At 34.9% G+C, this 21,488-nt stretch overlaps 1 protein-coding gene across 1 annotated transcript in view; it reads right to left on the reverse strand.

Moving 5' to 3' along the window:
- Positions 1-3,138: 3,138 nt before the first annotated feature.
- The window catches only part of LOC110099545, a 31,283-nt gene continuing 12,933 nt past the window's right edge, over positions 3,139-21,488 (reverse strand). The window contains exon 2 of the mRNA XM_020826740.2: positions 3,139-3,507. Within this exon, the coding sequence (XP_020682399.1) occupies positions 3,379-3,507 (129 nt within the window). The 3' untranslated portion in view covers positions 3,139-3,378. The remainder of the gene's footprint in view (positions 3,508-21,488) is intronic.

A 21,488-nucleotide genomic window follows, 5' to 3' on the forward strand; every position in this document is an offset into this window, starting at 1 on the left:
TTGCAATCATTCCAAAACATCATAATGCTGCTTCTATTTTAGATTATAGGCCCATCTCTCTTTGCAACACCCTTTATAAAATTATAGCCAAGATAATTGCTGGTAGAATGAATCCGATTATGCCCCTTATTATCAAAGATACTCAAGCTGGCTTTGTGAAGGCTAGAATTTCGACTGATAGTATTCTTTTAGCTAATGATATTCTCTCTTTGGTCAATAAGGGAAGGGTTGGTAACATTTTTTGTGCTAAATTAGATATCAAAAAAGCCTTTGATTCTGTAAAAAGGATTTCCTAAGCCTTTTATTAGCTAGATTAAGGCTTGTATTACAAATGTTAACTTCTCTGTCATCATTGATGGTGCTTTGGAAGGATTCTTTTCCTCTTCTGCTGGTCTTAGGCAAGGGTGCCCCCTTAGCCCTTACCTTTTTTGTTTAGTTATGGATGCTTTGTCTAATCTTCTTGATGAAAGAGGTTTTAAAGGTTTCAAAACTGATAACTATCATTTATCACATCTTTTGTATGCGGATGATGTGTTAATTTTGGGTGATGCTACAATTGACAATTGTAAAATCCTCTCTTCTATTCTTAAGGATTTTGCAAATGCTACTGAACTGCATATAAATTATGATAAATGTTCTATTATGTTCTCTAAGAATCAAAGGAATCAGGATATGCTTTGCCAAGCACTCTCTATTACAAATGTCAGTTCAAAGTTAACCTATCTTGGCATTCCCATTTCTTTTACTAGATTAAAAGTTGAGGATTTTTTGCCTCTGATGGATAAACTGCACAAGAAATTTACAGGGTGGAAGGCGAATCTTTTATCTTTTGCTGGTAGATTACATTATTTAAAATTCACTATTGAGAACACCATTGCCTATTGGATTAGAGGATCTATTCTACCTAAGACAGTTTTTAAGTTTTATAGGAAAACTTGTTCCAAATTTCTATTTTTTGGAGACATTACCAGCCTAAATAAACTACACATGGTTTCGTGGGACACTGTTTGTTTGCCTAAACAGAAAGGGGATTGGGTATTCCTTCTATAGCTGCTCTTCAATTTGCTTTTAACTGCTCTGTGATCCAGCGTATGTATAACTGTCCTTCTCCTCTATCCACTTGGCTATCTGCTCAGTATATTTCCCCTTGGAAACCTACTACTCCTAAAGATAGCAAATTCTGGATTAATGTCTGTAAGACTGCTGCTAGTATAAAGATGAAATTCAAATTCGTTATTACTCCTAATGCACCCATCTCTGTGCATTGGGATCATTGGTGCAGCAATTCAACTCTGGCTGATTATGTGGGTGGTGCTTCTCTGGACTGTTTCATATTTCCGTATCTGAAGAATTACATATCCAATTTAAACTGGGTTTTTAGCAATAATACTCCTCAGATTTTGAAAAATGCAGTTTGCAGTTTTCAAATTCTGGAGTCTGATGGTGCTTGCTTGCTTTGGAAGGATTGTGCTCACTCTAAATTTAGAGATTTTGTCAAGGATTTCTACTATGATTTATCTGATAGTAATTGGTATAATTTTATCTGGCATAAAAAGAACATGCTTAAACATTCGGTTTATGTGTGGCTTGCCATGGTTGGGGGTTTGAAAACCCAAGATGCTTTAAGGCTGAGAAACATTTATGTTCCGGTGAATTGCTCTTTGTGTCACTCTGCACCTGAATCTGTTAATCACCTTTTTTTTTATTGCCCTTACTCCTTTACGATTCTCAATTCTCTCATACCTGGTACTATGAATTTTCTGTTACGGACTACTATCATGCAACTGTTTCATTGGATGGAGATTGAATTTTCTGGATCACACAATACATTGAATTTCTACTTGTTGACGATTTGCACTTTAATTTATCAAATCTTGAGGGAGAGGAATAATCGGAGATTTGGCAGTATTTTCCGCAGTTCCTCTTTTCTTAAGTTTTTTGTGAAAAAAGTGGTAATTGGCAGAGTTTGTAAATGGAGAAATTCTGATGTGCTGTTGGGGAATTTCTGATTATATGGATCTTTCGGTTGCTGTGGCTTGCTGGTGGGCTGGATCTTTAACCAGGACAATGATGAAGCTCCTTTTCAATTCAATTTGATAATCCCCCTTGGAAGGTCTTCGGGCAACCAGGGGAATTTTTTTCGGTCATCTCTCTTTTCTCTGAGTCCTGGTTAAATGTGTATTGGAGCTGGTTAATTATAATCTGGAGCTATATGGTATCATTTGGTTCTGCTTCTTGCTGCAGTTTTTGCACTTCATGTTTTTTATTTTTCAGGAATTCTACTCTTCACCTTCGGCTCGTGCAAGCTGGAATGTTCTTCTGCTCAAAGCCTGGATTGGAGATTGGTTTCTCTTTCTGCAGACCCATGTCTTTTTGGATCAGTCAAGTTCTTTGATTGTGACCGTTTTTTTGGCTAGCAGCTTTTTGTTTTTTAACCTTGTATTACTTTTTATTGTATTAGTGGGTATAGTTGAGGTTTCTTCATAGATCCTACATAAGTTTTTGTTTTCTGCTTATGTATGATAGTCATTTACTTGTATTCATCATTATTTATAATCTTTTATTCATCAATGAAAATTATGGGCCATGGCCCCAAAATTTCCCAAAAAAAAAAATTGTGGAAACTTCAATGATATAATAATAATATAAGTATCATAATCCAGCAATTAGTTCGGAAGGCACTGATTAACTATGATAATTATGGAGCTTTAAATAGATTTATGGAAACTTCTTAGCCTTAACAAGTTGTTCCTCTATAAGTTGAGTAGCAATATTCGGATTATTATTCCTATTTTGTACTAGTAATTGATCGCCAAATGATAAAAATTGAGAAGTTCCAACATTAACATGGCAAAATACTAAGGCCATCTCGAGTCTAAACGAACATTTGCAGCTTTCGCGAGCCCCAGCCCGAATGCCAAAAAGAAACACATTTTAGCAACTGCGTTGTGTAAAGAGTTGATTAACTTAATGAATTTATATAGAGTGATACCAGCCCAAATCATGTCAAACAGCTTCACAAATATCATGATAATTGTATACTATAAGAGACAAATCACCGCCGATCGCCAGCCACCACCGCCGCCACTATTATCTCTTCTAAATTTTCACACAATGCGTGAAAGGAGCAAATGGAGATTGAGAATTCATAAAGAAGAACCATATTAAGAAAGAGAGTGATACATAGAAGCAGATTGATTTCAATGTAAACTTGAAGTAAACAACACATTAAGAAAGAGAGTAATAATCACAAAGAACTTCAGTTCAGAAAGAAGAATCATCACAAGCTATAAAACATGGGTACAGAATGCATGATATTGTGTATCCTTGTCTTCATAAAAGAGAAAGTCTCTTCTGCCATCTCAAAAGCTCCAGAACTCATCTTAGGGGCAGAGCCGCCCATTGAGTGGCACCACTAGCTGGAAGAGAAGGCCGCATAAGTGGCATGTAACGAACCAGTGAAATTGCTTTAAGACGGGCAGAGCGAGCCACAAACTGGGAGGCCTTCTGCATCATTCAGAAAACCCATATATGTTTCAGAAGTTCATACAAAAATTAAGAAAAAGAAAATATTGTGACAATGGGAAGATTCAGGCTTCGTTTGGGACGGCTTTCTTACTGTTTTTTAAATCAGCTTTTTAGGACAAAAATTAAAAACTTTATACTAGAAAGTTGTTTTAAGAAGCAGTAAGAAAGCCGTCCCAAATAAAACCTCAGTCTCTTAGGTTTTAATTAATTGTTGTACCAAGAATTAATCCAAATGTCTTTCCTACAACCACTAATAGTACCATAGATTACCTTGAATGAATAATAGTTAAAGCTGTAGCAAGACTAGATAAAAGAAGCGAAACACTAATGGATTTAGTAGAAAAATCAGGCATAAAATCAATTGCGAAAAAGCTTACACAAACAGAATGACAATGGACCTAGAAACATATCACAAGAAGCATCTGATTTTGTACTTATTGTAGTAGCAAAAGTCTGTATGGTATGTAGAACGTGCAAGAAAATAAAGTAGGCATACCAAAGAACATCAAATATCATTTTACATTATTAGTTGAGGTTACTAGTTGCCAAAGTGACATGAAAGATGGATGAACAAAGTAGGGATTTCGGTTGCATATTTTAAAATAAATGAAAACAGTCATGATTAAGGTGTGAAAAGTAACGCTGTTCAAAGTGGAAACATAATTATACTATCCAAGATAAAACAATAGGCAACTTATCATTAAATTCTACATTTGCTAACTACAAATAAATTTGAGAATTCATTCTCATGCACTGGAAGAGCATATAAAAGATTCCTATTTATTAAATATAAAAAAAAGGGAGAGTATATATAGAAAGAGCAGGCAATGTATGTGAAACTTTAAGAATTAATGTATTTTTAAAAAACTTGATGAAAAACAGAAGGAACTAAATATATGAAGCAAAAAATTTGATGATTTCAATCATGCCAAACTAGAGTATGGAATATATAACCTACCCTTACTCTTGAAATCTAATAAACCTATCAGTTAGTCAACCTGCCGGCCATGCAAAAGACACCAAATTCAGAACTTTTTTTTTTAAGAACCTGCCTTACACTCAATTTATCAGATATCTTTGGCGTTTAACTTTAATCCATCATATTTTCTCTGTGCTCTCTAGGAATTAGAGACAAGAGATTGATTCCCAGAAGTCACTAAGCACAGAGATACAAGGAAATTGGTCTGGCTAATGTTAACTCTTAAATTAATTTGAGTTGTTTTTTTTTAACAAAGGCTAGATGAATTTCAAAGGAACCAAGGAATATTATTGAACATTTCCAAGGTCCACTTAATGAATCTTAGGATGACCTTGTGAACAATCTATCTGTATAACAATAATATTAGGATCAAAATGTATCAGCACTTTCTTCTTTTAATGGCAGTAAAAACTTCACAAATCCTTCAAACAAATTACAAATTACAGACCCCTTCTTAAAAAGGTCTAACATTTTTATTTATGAATTTGATAGGAAACACTTGATGTTTTAAAGTAATTCATATCAATTTCGAAAAAACAGCAAGAAAAACTTTTCCAAACTGAACAAAAATCAGAAAAACCAGTAGTTTTTATTGCAATAATCAAAGGTACAGACGGAAATTACCAAGATACAATTGATCCTCTATTCGATATGAGGATCTCTCTCCCAAATCCCTAGATGCTACTAGAGCCCAAAGAAACTCATAGATCTCAAATTTCCGCCAAATTCAAGATGCCCTAATCCTAGAAAAACAAACTATATAATGCACACAATCAAAAAGAAAATCTCTAAACAGTCCCTACATTCAAATTTCCCTCCTAACTCCCTCAAAAATCCTTCCTAAACAGCTCCCTTTGACTCGGCGGTTCAAGAGACGTACACGAGAGGCGGAATCTGACCGATCCAATGGACCGGTCAAACAAAATTCTTTCGTAAGTCAAGATAACCATCAGCAAGTTTCACAGGAAAATTCCTCGGGAAATCTAATAAACCAATTTTGTTGCCCCAGTGCATACAATTCTAAAGTTGTCCGTACAGTGCAGATAGTACAAAAATTATCAAAATTAAAGAAAATTATGCCAAGGCTAGGCCTCTAGTCGCATCCATGGAAACATTGTTCAAGCAAATTTGCTGGTGCCATCAGCAAGTTTCACAGGAAAATTCCTCAGGAAAACGATGTAACCAATTTTGTTGCTCCAGTGCATACAATTCTAACGTTTTCCATGTAGTGCAGATGGTACAGAAATCTACCAGAATTATAGAAAATTATGCCAAGGCTAGGCCTAGCCACATCCATGGAAAATTTGTTCAAGCAAATTTGGTGGTGCCAATATTTGCTTTACAATGAAAATAACGCCAAGGGACACGGGGGCCAGTTCTCTTTAGTTTAGCTGAGGGCATAATGCTTCTGAGGCAGATTTCACAAAGATGACCATCGCTGCTTCCATCATCATCGCTCCCACCGCAATGCAAGTCCTCTAAGCACGACGCAATCACCACCATTCCAAAATATTAGATTCACTCCAATGCAAAATGGTTTACTTGATTTAATTCTGATTCACTTCCGGTTCCAATGCCTAAGTCAAACCTCTTGACCCAAATTAACCTCGGTTCAATTCCAGGTCAAATAAAATAAATTTGGTTAACGAAAACCTGAGTCAAATTAGTCCCAGTCGAACCAAATTAGTTAAAACAGACAGTTGTCTTCATGCTGGCCCACATTTGAAAAACTCAATAAGTTGAAATTCATGTTAAGATACATGGCTGCAAACTGGACCAACACGACAAAATCCAGTTTCTTTAGTTACAGCCACTCCAGAATAAAAACACCAAACTTATCCAGTAAGCTACGTTTAGCTTTGAAAACTATGCCAAGGTAGCGGCCACTTCATGGGTCGTCGACCTAATCAACTAATTGAGGCTAAGGCAAACAAAATTTAAACATTTCAAGTTGAGAATAAATGCACAAGTTGAACACGGTTCAAAATAAAAATTACTTAGCATCAAGTTGACTCGACCCAAAATAATACACCATGTATTATTATCTATATTATATATTTTATTTAGATATTTTATATCGAATCAGATTTTGAGACGACTCAATCTATATTCAAATAAGTCAAAGCAAACTCAAAATTGACTTGAAATCAGTTTTGAGTTTGAAATGAAACTCGACATTGACTAGAAATTGAGTTGAACCAATTTCAAATTGAGACAAATTCTAACAAGTTTGGAGCTTTTTTATTAGCTTTTGGGAAATATAATTTTGATTAAAGAAATCTTCATATCACAACCATCGCACTTCATCAACCAAAGGCCACAAAATACTCCTAATTGGAGAATTTCGTTACATGATGAACACAAAATTCAAGCTAGATAGTTTACGAAAAAAGCTAAATAATTTATATCTTTTTCGATAGCTAAAGGATGTTTTTTGCAATTCTGTTAATTATCAATTAGTTTGAAATAGAAATTTAAAAATTGATTTTATTCTGAATTTTTATGTGCTCGACTCTTATTCCAAGAAACCCAAAAAACCAATTGGAAGCCAGCATTAATTTTACTTGGTAGTTGGATAGTTCTGGCTTGACTTCAGAATTAAGGATTAAAAGGGAGGGTTGCGGATATTTTTCACTTGGCTAGGAAAAGAAAAAGGTGGGCCTATGGGATTGAAAAGCAAAAAGAGAAAAGAAAGAAGGGAAGAGAAGAAGAAAGAGGAAGAGAAAAAAAAGCGAAAATGATAAAAATAGTCACTTGACTCTTTACAAAGGATCAAAATAGTCCCCAACTATATTAAAAGGCTATTTTGATCCATCAAGCCTTTAAAAAGGAATCAAAATAATCTGCTGGGACTATCTTGATTCCTCATTAAGGAGTTGGGGAACTAAATTGTACTTTAATATAATTGAAAACTATTTTGCTCTTTTATAAAAAGTCAAGGGATCATTTTGATTTTTTTCTTTAAAAAAAAAAAAGAAAGAAAGAAATATAGGAAACTATATGACTCTTTCATTTCTAGCCATGCGTCCATTTGTCACAAAACAAGTGCATGGCGTTAGTAAAAATATGTTATAGAAAAGCAAAAGATGATTCTATAATTCAAAATATATGTTGTTAGTGTGAAGAGAGAAAAATGACCTAAATTCTTGGTCTCTTTTCCTCCAAATCTCTTACTTTATTGTTTGATATTCTATTAATCTCCAAAAATATACATGACTAAGTGAAATTTTTTATGCACCCTCTCTTACAGTGGAATATTTTATTTGTGTGGTCATGGATGGAAGTAATTCAATCTCCTCAAAATATAAATTTCATTGTTCTATTTTTACTTTTCAATAAATATTTTTCATCTTTGCTATTGCTCCCTCAGTTAATTTCCAACCTTCCATGGCAATTGATATCAAAGACAACCATGAATTTTTAAGTGAAAACAAAGAGTAATAAGCAAGAGAGAGAAAGGTGGAATCGACCTATTTAATGAAAAAGATTTTGGACATAAGGGGCAGCTTGGTTTAATGAGAAAGGAATGCACATTAAAGAATGTAGTGTAAAGTAAAATTAGTGTAATGAAAATACTTTTCAGTTGTTTGGTTGAATATACAACAAACGCAGGATCTTAATTTTGTTTGGTTTGAAGGAAATGCAAATTAAAATAGCAATGCATATGAAAAAACAATTCATCGGATGTAGTCAATGACGATGGTTGGTGGCCGATGATAGACAACAATAAATTATGCAAGCACATATAAAGTTTGAAGAAGAATCCATAAGTTTTTATATGGAAAAATCTAAGATGAGAAAAACCCCACAAGGCTTAGGTTAGTTGCAACAATCCACTATATAATTGTTAGATATAAAAATCCGCTCTTTTCCATAATGACGAGATTACACAATTAACTAATTTTTATATATGGATTATCGAAGTCGGGACACCACAAGTAGATAGTTGAAGTCGAACAACGGATTGTGATGTTGATGATGGCGGCAATTGCTAATGGTGGTTGTTAACATTGATTGTCGAAAAATATAAAATAGAGTTCTTTAGCTCTCCCAGCTCTCGAATCCCTCCACACCCCACCCAAAAAAATGTAGAAAAAGGAGAGCTATTTATAATTTTTTTAAAAGGGCATTTTGATAAATTTGATTAGAATCCAAACATTCCATCAAACGACTAATATTAATCTCCTTGATCATATGTCATTTATTAAGCATTTCAGTACCTTAATGACCTCATCATAATTGAATAATATTAGGTTTATTAAATTCATCCTATTAGTCCACTCAACTTGATTATATCCTCCAATTTATGTCTTAAAGTTTCTAAATATGTTTTAAGTGCTTGATTTGGGTTCATTTAGACTCAAGATTAGATCACTTATGATATCGATAGAATTCTTTGTCGAGACATTTATGTTGATCAATTAAATTTTTTGAAAATATATTCCTTCCCCCCCCCCCTCCCCCCTAAATTTTCAGATCTTAAAGCTTGTGTTGTATAAAAATTTATATTAAATCTTCAAACAACTTTGCGATGTAAAATTATTTTACCTTTCATAAAGTTAGCATATCGATTAGAGCAAGAATTATTAAAAAAAATTGCTTCGAACTCTTCAAGTCTGCTTGAATTTGATGATAAAGACTTCATTGGGCTTAGAAGTATCAATATTAAGTTCAGAATATTGAAAAGTAGTTTTTGGAGACTCCCAAAAGCCGGAACAAGCCTATTCAACCCCACTGATGATGACGCTAGCTGGCGCTAGCAAGCATTTTAAGATGCGCCTCATTACAGAGGCACATTATATGTTTATTTTTTATATAAATTTTTGAGAATTTTTTTTCTTTTTTTAGAATTTTTTTCCATAAATACAAAAATCCCTTGTTATCTTGTATAGGCAGCGCATAATTCCTCATAAGTATGCTCTAGTTAAAATACTATCGTGAATAGTCGTTGCATACCTCCCTTGCATGCTCCAATGCTCATCCACCAATTGAAACAAATTGTCCTTCATAGTAATAGAATAAGTCCAAATCTCTTAATTTCTCTTTCGTACATCTGATTCTAATGCTTAAAAGAGGCCTGATGATGTATTGTATATGCAAAGTAGTCTCCCTTTACTAGCTTTAATATTTTCTCTACTTGGAGTGCCAAAGCACCCTATAGATGGAGTTCTAAGTGACTACCAAGATTTTTAATCTTTATAGTTGAATTTTGGCCTTCCTCTTACAAGGGGCTTGACTCTCTCTGATTGGAGAGATTATTGATTCGAAAAAACTTTCACCTCATTTTGAAGCTAAAATTTTCTCTCGATAGGAAAATAATTAATTTTAAAATTTAATATAATAGTAATGATGTGATGATGATGATGATATTGCAAAAAAAGATATTTCAATTCATGGAGTTTAATTTTCAACATGATATAATATTGGTAATACAAAGTACCAGCATTAGCATGAAGTCATTGTAACAATTTGAGATGTATTGAAGATGAGATAAATTTGATCAATGTATCAAATTTCAAGGGGGATAACGCTCGTTAGAAGTTGGTACAAGAGTTTGGAGATTTACTGTGTTAATATCATGTAAATTTAATAGTTATGAATGTGGCTTTAAAATGACTATTTTTTATTTACAAAATTGATTGATGCTCGTAATCAATTTGTTAAAAACAATGAACTTTTCATCTTCTTATAAGAGTAATTCATATTTATAAGAGTATGCTAGTGAGTGGTGGTAGAGGTCGCTAATAGGCGATGATGGAGGCTAAGGCGATGACAATGAGCGATGACAGTGGCAGCCACTGGCTATAACAAATGAAAAGAACTAGCAAAGGCGGAAAAGGCGACTAGTGGTCCAAAGCACAGGCGACTGATGGCAACAAAAGACGATGGGCTATGATGAGTGTTCAGCAACACTTTTACCCAAGCTGTGTATTTGAAATTCACTAAAAACATGCCCAAAATTTAAAAACCATTGCGTCTGCTATACACTAAAAATATTATCAACCAAACAACACCTAATAGATACAAATTGAAGAGAGCAATGCAAAATGAACTTCATCTACCAATCTTGGAGAAATAGTTGACATGCATGAACAAAGAAGATTGGAATCTCCTAGGAAAACAAGTGTTAAGGTTTGTACATCTATGACTTACCAAAAACTTTGCCTTCAACACATTACATGAGAAGATACCAGCTAGATTGATGAAATATTGAAAGTGCTTCTTAGAAATGAATGAAAAGTCATCAACAGTAATTAAACTATTTCTATGAGAAAATTATTGAATTTCAGGATGGCAGAAATTGCTTTAGTAGTTGATTAAGATGCGCTGACACTGACACAGTAATACGAACATGGACTCGGACACGACTATTTTTGAAAATATAGTGCATAGGTACAGTGCGGATATGACATTACAATTTTAATGTGATTTGTAAATTAAGATATTATATAAATAAATATAAAAAAAATATTTACCTTTGAATAATAAATATGGCAACCTCGCTTGCGAAAATAAAAAAAGCCAATATATTATACTGCAAAAGAACATATAGACCTCATACTCCCTCCTCTGCCTTAGAATTGAGAAGGCACCTGCTCGATTGGCCTTGCCTCGTCGCAGAATTGACGAAGCGTCCAAAACGAACGAATAGGAAAGACGAAGAAGACGAGATAACGGGGATATACCGGGCTTCAATCGAATAGTAGATCAATCGAACCCTCCTCTACCTTCGATAGAGTAGGCACAAGAGTCGAAATACTTAGATGCCTAATGCCTGCGAAAATGAAGAAGACGAGCGAGTCAGATGCCTGCACGCGGAAATGAAGAGAACGATGAGAAAACTGCTTCAATCGAAACATATCGGGCTTCAAATCGAGACGTCGCCTGCTCGGTTGGCCTCGCCTAGTAGCAGAATTGACGAAGTGTCGAAAATGAACGAATGGAGAAGACAAAGAAGACGAGGGAACAAGGATATACCCAGCTTCAATTGAACAGTGGCTCACTCAGTCGGCTCACCGCACTCGTCTGGTCACAAAAAGGAAGAAGACGATGGAAACATGATCGTGAAAATGAAAACTCTAAAGCATACGGGCGCCACTAAAATGTGAATACGGGGATATACATGAAAAATAATATTAATATATAAAAATTTTGTAATTTAAATAAATTTAATTATCAAATATTAGGACACACATGTTCGTTTTAATTCAAATATTATTTTAATCCGACGTGGATTGTCATGTCCAACACGTGTCCCAGGCATGTCGTGCGCGTGTTCGTGTCTGACACACATCCGACACTACATTCCCTCTTATGAAAGACTGTTGGTGCATCATAGCAAGGTTATGAAAACCGGACCGGACAACGAACCGGAAGAAATATTTTTTTTATATTGCTCGTATTCCGGTATATACTCGGTATTTGGAGGAGGAGGAGGTGGATATTTACATGTTAGGGATTATTTTCTAGCCTCGTTTTGTTTGGTGAAATTTTATTGAGTACGTTGTGTATCCGCGATATTTCTACGTTTTTTGAGCGTGAATTTAGCTCCTCTGGAGAAAGGATTGAATATCTCTCAGTATTGCGAGGGTGGGAGGACGCAATAAAAATTCCGCCCGCGAGACAACTCAAGAGCCCTCTTTTCGCTCCTTGTCTTTACGGCACCTATTACTACTATATCACCTCACTCGTTACCGAAGCGCGCCTTGCACAGTCACCCTTTTAGCTATTCCTTGTTCCTCTTCTAAGTCTTTAACATGGCAATAATAGAGGATTTACCAGACAAATACTATAAACCGATAGATATGTTGTGCGCTTTTTATTATATTTTTTACAAATACTCAATAAAAAGGCAAACTAAATGCAATTAAAATTGTGTATTAGAGGCTCTTTTTTCAAAAATACATCAAAAGCGCACAAAAAACACACTAAAGCGCATGGAATCGCGGACGAAAAATAGGTCCAGTTACGCAGAGCTAATAATTTGCCCATCCTAATTTTCCTCCTCTTCTCCTCTCTACAAATAAAGTTTCCTTTCTTCTCTCTCTCTAACAAAAAAAAGAAAAAATAAAAAAATAAATAAAATATTTGCAAAGACACAAAAAAAATATGTTTTCGTTCTTCAATTTCATTGCTGCCTCATCGCATCATATCATTGCCAAAAATGTAAAAATTTGTAAATTCTCAAAATTAAATATTCAATATCATTGTTTCAAACATGGTGGGAAATTTGTGAAATAAGTAGTCAGTGTGTCTATTTCAATACCATGAGAAAAATCATGAAAATAAGTACTCATTTGTGTTGTTCTCATGCCCGGGAAATAGTGAAATAGAGATTACTCATCGCACATTGTTCACATACTATGAAAAAAATCTACAAATAAGTATTCGTGTCCATTGTTTCCAATATGACAGTGAAAATTATCGTACATTTTTTCTCATACAGTGAGAGGAATTAAGTGTGTCAGAGGCAAAAGACCGATGGTCATGGGTGTCCCATTACATCAATCATTCTGCTTCTTTTTATAAACATTCTTAACAAATTATAAATATCAACTATGGATAATAATAATGAAGATGGATATTTTCTTAATTCAAATTCACCCCCATTTTGGGTATAGTCGCTTTGTACCGCTAAAGACTCAAAATGATAGCTAAGCTTCAAATGTTTCATTATGATTTATTGTCTGCACTTATTGACCTATATTCAAAATTCTTAAGAAAGTTGGATCAAATGCCATCTCCCTTTGAATTTTCTTCTCAACGGCTGTATATATAATTCTTACTTTTACTAATATATTCGTTGGGGATAGGGCGACTAATCTCTATCAAAGGAATTATTAAGGCTCGTGATTTACGAGGGAGACACCAAAAACTTATTATAAAGACTCGTGAGTCTACAAAGAAAAACTTATTGCAGATGACGAGCCAGGTATGACGATGTCTCAATTTTGCAATGGTTCGCCTCTACACCACAATTCTTGTATATGAATATTTATGGGCATCATTTCAGACGAACTCTCTATGATAAAAGATTCATGACCTAAACTCTTGGTTAGATGGTAAAAACGCAATATTCGTTCTTTTAAGAATATCATGGATGAATAAAAAAAAGTTATATGAGAAACTTATTGTTAAGCATAGGTCTTTAATTAGATGATGACTTTTTGCCGGATTGGCAGTGAGAACTTTTATAGCCTTAACTGCTTAAGGCAATTATTCTTTAAAGTTTCGGTAGGTTGAAATGCATCACCAAGAAGGCAATTGACAAATATTCACAAACTAAGGTCCATTAATCGGAATTGGGATCAATCATCCATGCAAAAACGTGCTCCAGACAAGCCATGACATCCCATACCAACTTTACCTATACCATTATTTAGGAGACATATTATGTTTCGTGAGCTTGTATATTATGGGCTCTTTTAGATGAGCAGTCCGTTTTTTGCACCCATTGTTTATCGATAGTCAGAAGAAAAGATATGGAGATATACATTTTCAATGAAACTGATTGATTTTAGTTGATTTATTCGCGAGATTGGCTTTCCATTTGTGGCCAATCCGATAAGCCTCATTGTCGTATTTGGAGCTTCTAATTTTAAGGTTTTGTGTATTTCTCTCACTTTCCTTTTGTTGGTATTATGGGTGGCATATCTATATGCACAATTATGCTTCTATGTAAATAACATTTGTTGTGTGGCTCTCAGCTTTTCTAAAGGTTTTCTACAGGCTTGGAAAAGGCCTATAAGACAGGAGCTTGCTTTGTCCTTTTGATTCATTAAATAATAAAGATTTTTTGCATGTCCAAAATGTCCCATGCGAAAGTGAGAGATTATTAAGGTGGCGGAGTGCGGATAGGGAGAACCGTCCGCACAAAGCAGCTATTACCTCCGGCATATGATGGTTGATATGGATCCGATTATTTATTGTTTCTTGTTTTCTAATTGCATTTGATCACCGTCATTAAAATGTAATAGAATCCTTATATTAAGGACATGGCTACTCGATAAAAACATCCTTAACAAAAATTAATGCTTGTGTCTGACCCATGCTGGTTATCCCAGTGCTTGTGGCGGACGGGTGGCACACTTCCGCAAACCATAATAATCACCTTTTTTTCTCAACGTGCAGGATCTAAACCAGAAGCCTTGGTTCAGGTTTTAATACTCAATAGGCTCAGAGGTGTGAGTATGCCGTTTGCGTGGATTGATCTTTTAGGCCGGGCATCTTTATGAGTGAAGATATGTGAGTTATCTCTTCTTACATATTTGTCCTCTTCTTTGGTCCCCGACATAATTTTAGTCAGTTCCTTGTATGCTTAGACACTAATTCATAGGGAGGCATCGTCGAACCCCATAGCTACACTCTCCTAAATAGCTCCAAGCCAAAATCTCGTCATCTATAACTTCCAGAGCGCTATCACTACTTAGCCCTCAAATGCTGTAGGCATCTACTCGCTAACCCCCGTCAAAACCTCACCTATAGCGTCCACAACATCTCTCCTTATATTTAACCTTATCAAATGGACTATCAACTCGAATCTTAAACTGAGACGATATATACCTTATAGCTAGATTTTCCATATCCCGATATTGTGAATATTATGTATCCAATCTGTGAACAGACTTGATTAAGCATTCCATAACTTCTCGAACTTTAATAAGCCACAAAGTCTATTTAAAAAGCCTATCAATTATTCTCTCTAAACATCCTCGAAATCTCCACTGTGTATTCCTAAAATTTCTCTATTGATTATTTCTACAGGGGAAACCCTTCATCTTTTTAGAACGTTAAAAAGGTTTCATGATTCAATAATCTAATACAAAAGACTTGAATTCTACAGCTTCTACTACCACGATCCAAATAACCATTTTCAGTCACCCACCATAAGAAGGACACCGGAAATCAATGTTCTGTTGGCCTTCACCGAATAAAGATGTTCCCTCTGATAAGCAATATCAAAAGATATAAATTCAGACATAAAATTATTGTATATAAAACTAATTATGCATATGCCAATATAATATATATAGATTAATATTCTTATATTTTAATTTAAAGATAAAGATAAGAGAGTTACAGTTAACTGAAAGGTAAAATCTCAAATTATGAATGGCAAATGGCAGCAAATTCACCAAACCAGTGATACAACTATATCATGATAGATAAAAGAGATCAAAAGGCTAGTGTATTTAGAAAAAGATCAACATACAATCATTCAGCCATATTATTAAAAATACAATCAACATATTGGTTTATCCGACAAGATGAGTATACTATTCATATTGTGACATAAATTGTTTAATCTCGAATAAAAAGTCCAGCATTTTAAAGAATTTTATGCAAAAAACTCAAATTAAATTAGCCCCCGCTACTGTATGTGTGTGGACAATTATTACGTTCAGGTCAACCGACGGCGTCTCATAGAATACTAATAACCACCTCGAACTCCACATATTCATATTGAAATCACTCGCATTTATCACGTATTGCGCCTCACTCACGGGCTTATTTGCTCCGGTATACATCAGAATACAAGTCTTTCGGCGTATATGAGCCTGGACCCGCTAATAATTTCTCCTATCATAAAGTGTGGACGTAAAGATCCTAATTCGGACTTAGAAGAATAACATGGTAAGTAATGGATAACACAGTTCACTCTTTGTACTGGCTTAGATGCTGTGGAATAGTTATTAATCGATCTAATCATATTATGTATGTGACCTCTTGCAGAAGGCATGGTTATTAATACAATCTTACAAGTGTTCTCTATGATGATCACCGGTGGGTGGCGACCATACCAGCACCAGTGCACCCAGATCCCATCAAAACTCTCGCAGGTTCAGCGTGCTTTGGCGATGAGTTAGTAACTAGGATGGGTTGAACCTCCTGGGAAAGTCCTCGTGTTGTAGGAAAAAAAAGTTTCCAATACAGGAAAGATTAATTGCCAAACATGGAAAGATAAAAGTTTTAATATATATTTCCAATCATATCAAAAAAATTACCATCTTTGTTAACCATAGAAACAAACTTTACTAAAACCACTCATTTGCAACCTCGTAAATCAAAGGAACAATCGATAATTTAGCTGATTGGGTGAGGCTTATCTCTTTCACCACAATATGAAACATGTATGTCAAGGTGGTGTAGACAAGCTTATTTGGATCCGTTATTCTTTACTCAAGATTTATGAATCTTAGATTATATTTCCATAAAACAGTGTTTCTATTACTCTTGAATTGTATTTTACTGACATAAATCACTTGATTTTTCTTTTATCTATGTATGTTCGTTAAAAGACAATTTTGCTTGATGCACCCAATTAACTTATGCTGGCAATATATAAGCGACTAACCTCACTCTTTACCTGTAATGAGTATAGAAAGAATTTTTTTGTGATTATAGAAGCCAGGAAGGTAGAAGCTTGTAAGACTTTCTGCATAGTCCAATTCATTCAGATATTGGTCTTCTTATGTTCATCCTTTATTCTCTCCAAAGCTTTATAAGAAGAGGCAGGATACTAAATAGTACTGAAGCCGATTATGTTTAATGTAGTGGCCGAAGTGATTAGCTAATTTAAGTTCTGCTTTGGAGTGTGCACATTAAGGAAGGAGAGGAAAGAAATAGCAAAAACCGAGATATCCACAGGGCAGAAATTTACTTAAAAACGAAAGGCCACAGGGCATCACCTGAACTTATGCAGCCAAGAGACTTGAAGATAAGCTAGAATGTTTGCAATTAGGCCTTAGAGCAAAGCATCCTTTCGTTAACCTCCATGCAAAACTGCTAGTAGTGTTTGTTGCAATTTAACTTGTCATGTGAAGGCAAGGTGCTTCCCCCAAAAAAAAAAAAAAATTAATAGAACTAAGTTGATAATTGTATTATGCACTAAGATATCGTACTGTGTACGCATATAAATTTGAAAGTTACATCGTGTTTAAAAGACATTGGTGTTGGGACGAGAAAACCCAAGTAAGCTTTAGATACAAAAGCTGAACTATCCCTATAGCATGTAAGATAAAGAAGATTGCAACTTTCCAAGACATGTGATATGTACGGCTCGAATTTAGGCTTCTAGTTGGACGGCTTTCTTGTCGTGTTTTTTTTAAAACAGCTTTTTAATACAAAAAAAAAAGAAATGCTGAACTAAAAACGTTTTCTGGACTTTTTATTGAGTAAGCAGATATAAAGCACGGTAAGCCTTCCATCCATGTATAGTAGCATTTTTTATGAATAGTTTTCATACGAAGGGGAGGATACCTGATTATACCATAGGTCCGTATCCTGAGAATCGTTCAGCAGCGCGAGGTGAGCATTATATCTGTTCGAGACTTTTTCTGCGCCCACATATTAACAGACATTCTCTCTGATAGCTCCAGATACACTCATGCTAAAATGGTCAAGGATTAGCTGCCGATGTTGGGGTTAATCCAAAAGCATCTTCGACGTAAGGTACTCCAGCTATAGTCCATGTCTGACTACAGCCTTGCTTGTTTATCCGATAAATCTTACTCAAATTCCGCTTGGTAATCGTAGATATGGGTTTTCTCACGTGTCTCAGATCTCTATCATTTGAAATATCACTTTTTCAGCAAGCGTCACAGACCTCTCAGCTAACTCTGGGTCCTTCCCAATTTGTAATAGGCGAAGCCACCATTGGTAACTGAAAGACAAACAACGTTATATGAAAATATTTAGATTGTGAGAATTTGAGAGAGAAAAAACAATCCTTAATTCGTCCTATAACCCCAAACCCCATAATGAATAGAAACCGTACTAACAAATAAATCGAAGAAAAAGGGGGAAATAACCCCCCAAAATCTTTCCTTTCTTTTTATCTTTTTTGGTTGCGATATGCATCCTCTCGCTTGTGGGTTGGCGAGATCCAGACCGGGAATCTTGCTAGCCTATTATATCTATAGCTAAATATAGATAATTATATCGAAGAATTATATTTGAGGAGTGATACCATACACACTATATATTCTCGAGAAACCAAATACTCTGATTTATGAGTTAACAAATGATAGTTATGAACTCTCTCTGCCCACTCCGCAAATAGGTTGTAAATAATCTAATTGAACACTTTATAGAGAATTGGATCTCTGACCGGTCCATTCAATACAATCTTTCTTGGTATTAGCTTATGTAGAGAGATTCCTATATCTAACGAAATTTGTATTGTAGATTCAGTTCAGAGTTGTATGATATAGAAGAGGTCACCCTAATACATTCACCGTTAATTAAATGCCTGTCCATATTCTCCACACTATTGATTTGGGTATGTTTTGTTTTAGTCATAAGCGGGGATAGGGGTTACTTTTCTGTTAGCGATACATAGGAGAATTAGGTTGCATTACAAGGACAGCCGTTCTCCACCACTACTGCATTCGGTTCATCACAACATGTGCGGGTCACTGTTGCTCGGCCCCTAACGGCAGCCAAGCACTGCTTAAAAAAGCCTGTCCTTTAACACGCTCTATAATTATAAACACACCAAGCATTTGTATATGTACACAATGGCATATAGATACTAAGTTGTTTGTTTTACCATCTATCTTCTTCTTCTCTATTTTTTCGTCTGAAGCTGCTGTTCGATATCAACCATGGTAGCAGAACAATAAGCTTACAACTTCTCTCAGGCCCTGTGGCAAATCAAAGAGTGCCTCCAACACTCAGTCAACTTCCTTTCTCTCTGCAATCGATATTGGCTGAATATTTGTATCTATACCCTCCCCATCTCAAATCTTGATGCCCAACATCAAAAACTCATTGTCAATCTCACCTCACCAATAACAAATTACCCCATTTGGCGACTGCAAAGTGCATAATAACTTTTTTTTGACAAATGGGACTTTGTAATGTCTATCCTTTTAGCAGCGTCTCTCGATGTATTCTCTGATTTGCCCACTTCGTCTTGTGGCAAGCATCATGTCCATTGATCTCAGAGATCAAATGGAATTAAGTTTGCCTATGGCAACTAATCGAAGCTAGTAATTTTAGTATATTTTCAACCGCTCTTCTCCACCATCTCTCCTCCATCTACTTACATCTTAACTTACCCCGAAGCCTATGCAAATCTTGTGAATCACTCGCGTTGGAGCACTCAGTCTTTTCTAATTATGTATGAATATAACAATATTCAGCTGTTTATGTTTGTATTTCCAAGAACTGAAATTGATTATATCTCCATATATCTATAATCCGACTCAGAGCACACAGCCCAATAACTCACACAAGATTAAGGCACTGAGTGGGACATAATCATTATATATCCTCAATAGCTTACCTCTACCGTACAAAATCTCCATTTGAAACATCACTTCAACCCCATCAACCTAGACGTGCTTATTACCTGACCATGCAAAGGAGATCAACCTACAAACAAAATTGCTTAAGAATCCCAGTTTCCTCCCCAAAATGACAATTCAAGTCCTTGTATTCTACCGGCAAGCCACCAGGCTCCGCAAACTGCGGTCGGCCCACCATTAAGTCCTCCAGTCAATAGTCTCATAATCCCTTTCGTAGATAAGGATTCTCGATCAGAATCATCACAATTCATATGTTTGGTACCGCGACAACGTGTTCCCCACTACTTCCCCATCCATACATTGGTGAAATATTTGCAGACATAACTAGGCCACAGCGCGCTCTCCATCATCGTTTGTGCTTAAAAATGCGCCCTTATGTAACCGTACCAATGCTCCCACAACTCACCTAGCCACCTCGAGCCCTCCTTATCAAGCAACAATCTCCTTCCCCCACATAAGGGTACTCCGAATTCGCGCCTGCTCAATGCATCTCAACTCACAAACGGCCTCTAAATATGCATGTGATTTTGCCTGATAATCATAATTTCCATTAGGACCACTAGGAAAGAAAATTCCTTTTATCTAAAAACATAATAAACTTTCCTATATACATAAAAAGATAAACAGACTAGACAAATGTAAATAGATCCAACTAAGTTCAATAATTATCTATCTCATTCATTTTAATTTAAGAAGGCCTCCCTAATCTGTAGTTTAGAATGGAACCTCTCAGACCCATAGAGGTCTGCAACTCCCTATAATGTCAGGGGAGGCCTCCTTCCTCGAGGATAAAAATTATTTTAAATGCCAGTCTTTTAAAATATGCAAATCATATCCAAATTTTCACATTTGAACCACATAATATTGTAATTAAACAAACCAAGTGAAAAAAATGCATTAATTGCATTTAGAGTTAATAAGAATAAATAGCCATTCATGATTTCTAGACAATTTGGTTGGCTGAATTCTAAATTAAATAACTAATCTAGTATTCTATTCATTCGGCATTTGTCGATTAAGACTTAATATTCATTGCTTTGAAATACTATTAGATGAGTTTAAGCCCAAGTATTCCACTTCATAGGCAAAATTCTAAATCTAGCTATGTTCAAAGTAGATTCAGAATTTTCTCAAAACTCTTTATAAAATCAAGAGATATAAGTCTCAACTCGCATTTCATTAAACTATATTTTGAATTACCATTGGTTGTGAAAATCGGACCGGGACGTCAAAATCGGAAAACATGAGAGGTTCAAGGTTCAATGGCTTGACCGAGGTTGAACTGAATGATGTAATAAATATTATAGATTATTTAAATAACATTAAATGATATAATAATTAAATAGAGTGGAATATACAACCGGTTGGTAGCTAAAAATGAATAATTTAGTTTATAGAAAGGACGTTATAAATTTTAAATAATAATTATTACTAATATGTTAACATTAGTAATATAAATATTATAAACTATATTATTTTATTATAATGAGATTTTAGAGGAAATTTAGCAAACATAAATATATATTAAATCCCCATAGATTTATAATTTAATTAAATCATCTAGGTTGAGATTATTTAAATTTAATAAATAGAATAAAAATTATATCTTTAAATGATGTATATTAAACCCATAAAAATATAAAATCTTTAAACAATTAAATAATAGACTA

Source organism: Dendrobium catenatum, unplaced genomic scaffold (genome assembly GCF_001605985.2).
Source record: "Dendrobium catenatum unplaced genomic scaffold, ASM160598v2 original_scaffold_62511, whole genome shotgun sequence".
Lineage (NCBI taxonomy): Eukaryota > Viridiplantae > Streptophyta > Magnoliopsida > Asparagales > Orchidaceae > Dendrobium > Dendrobium catenatum.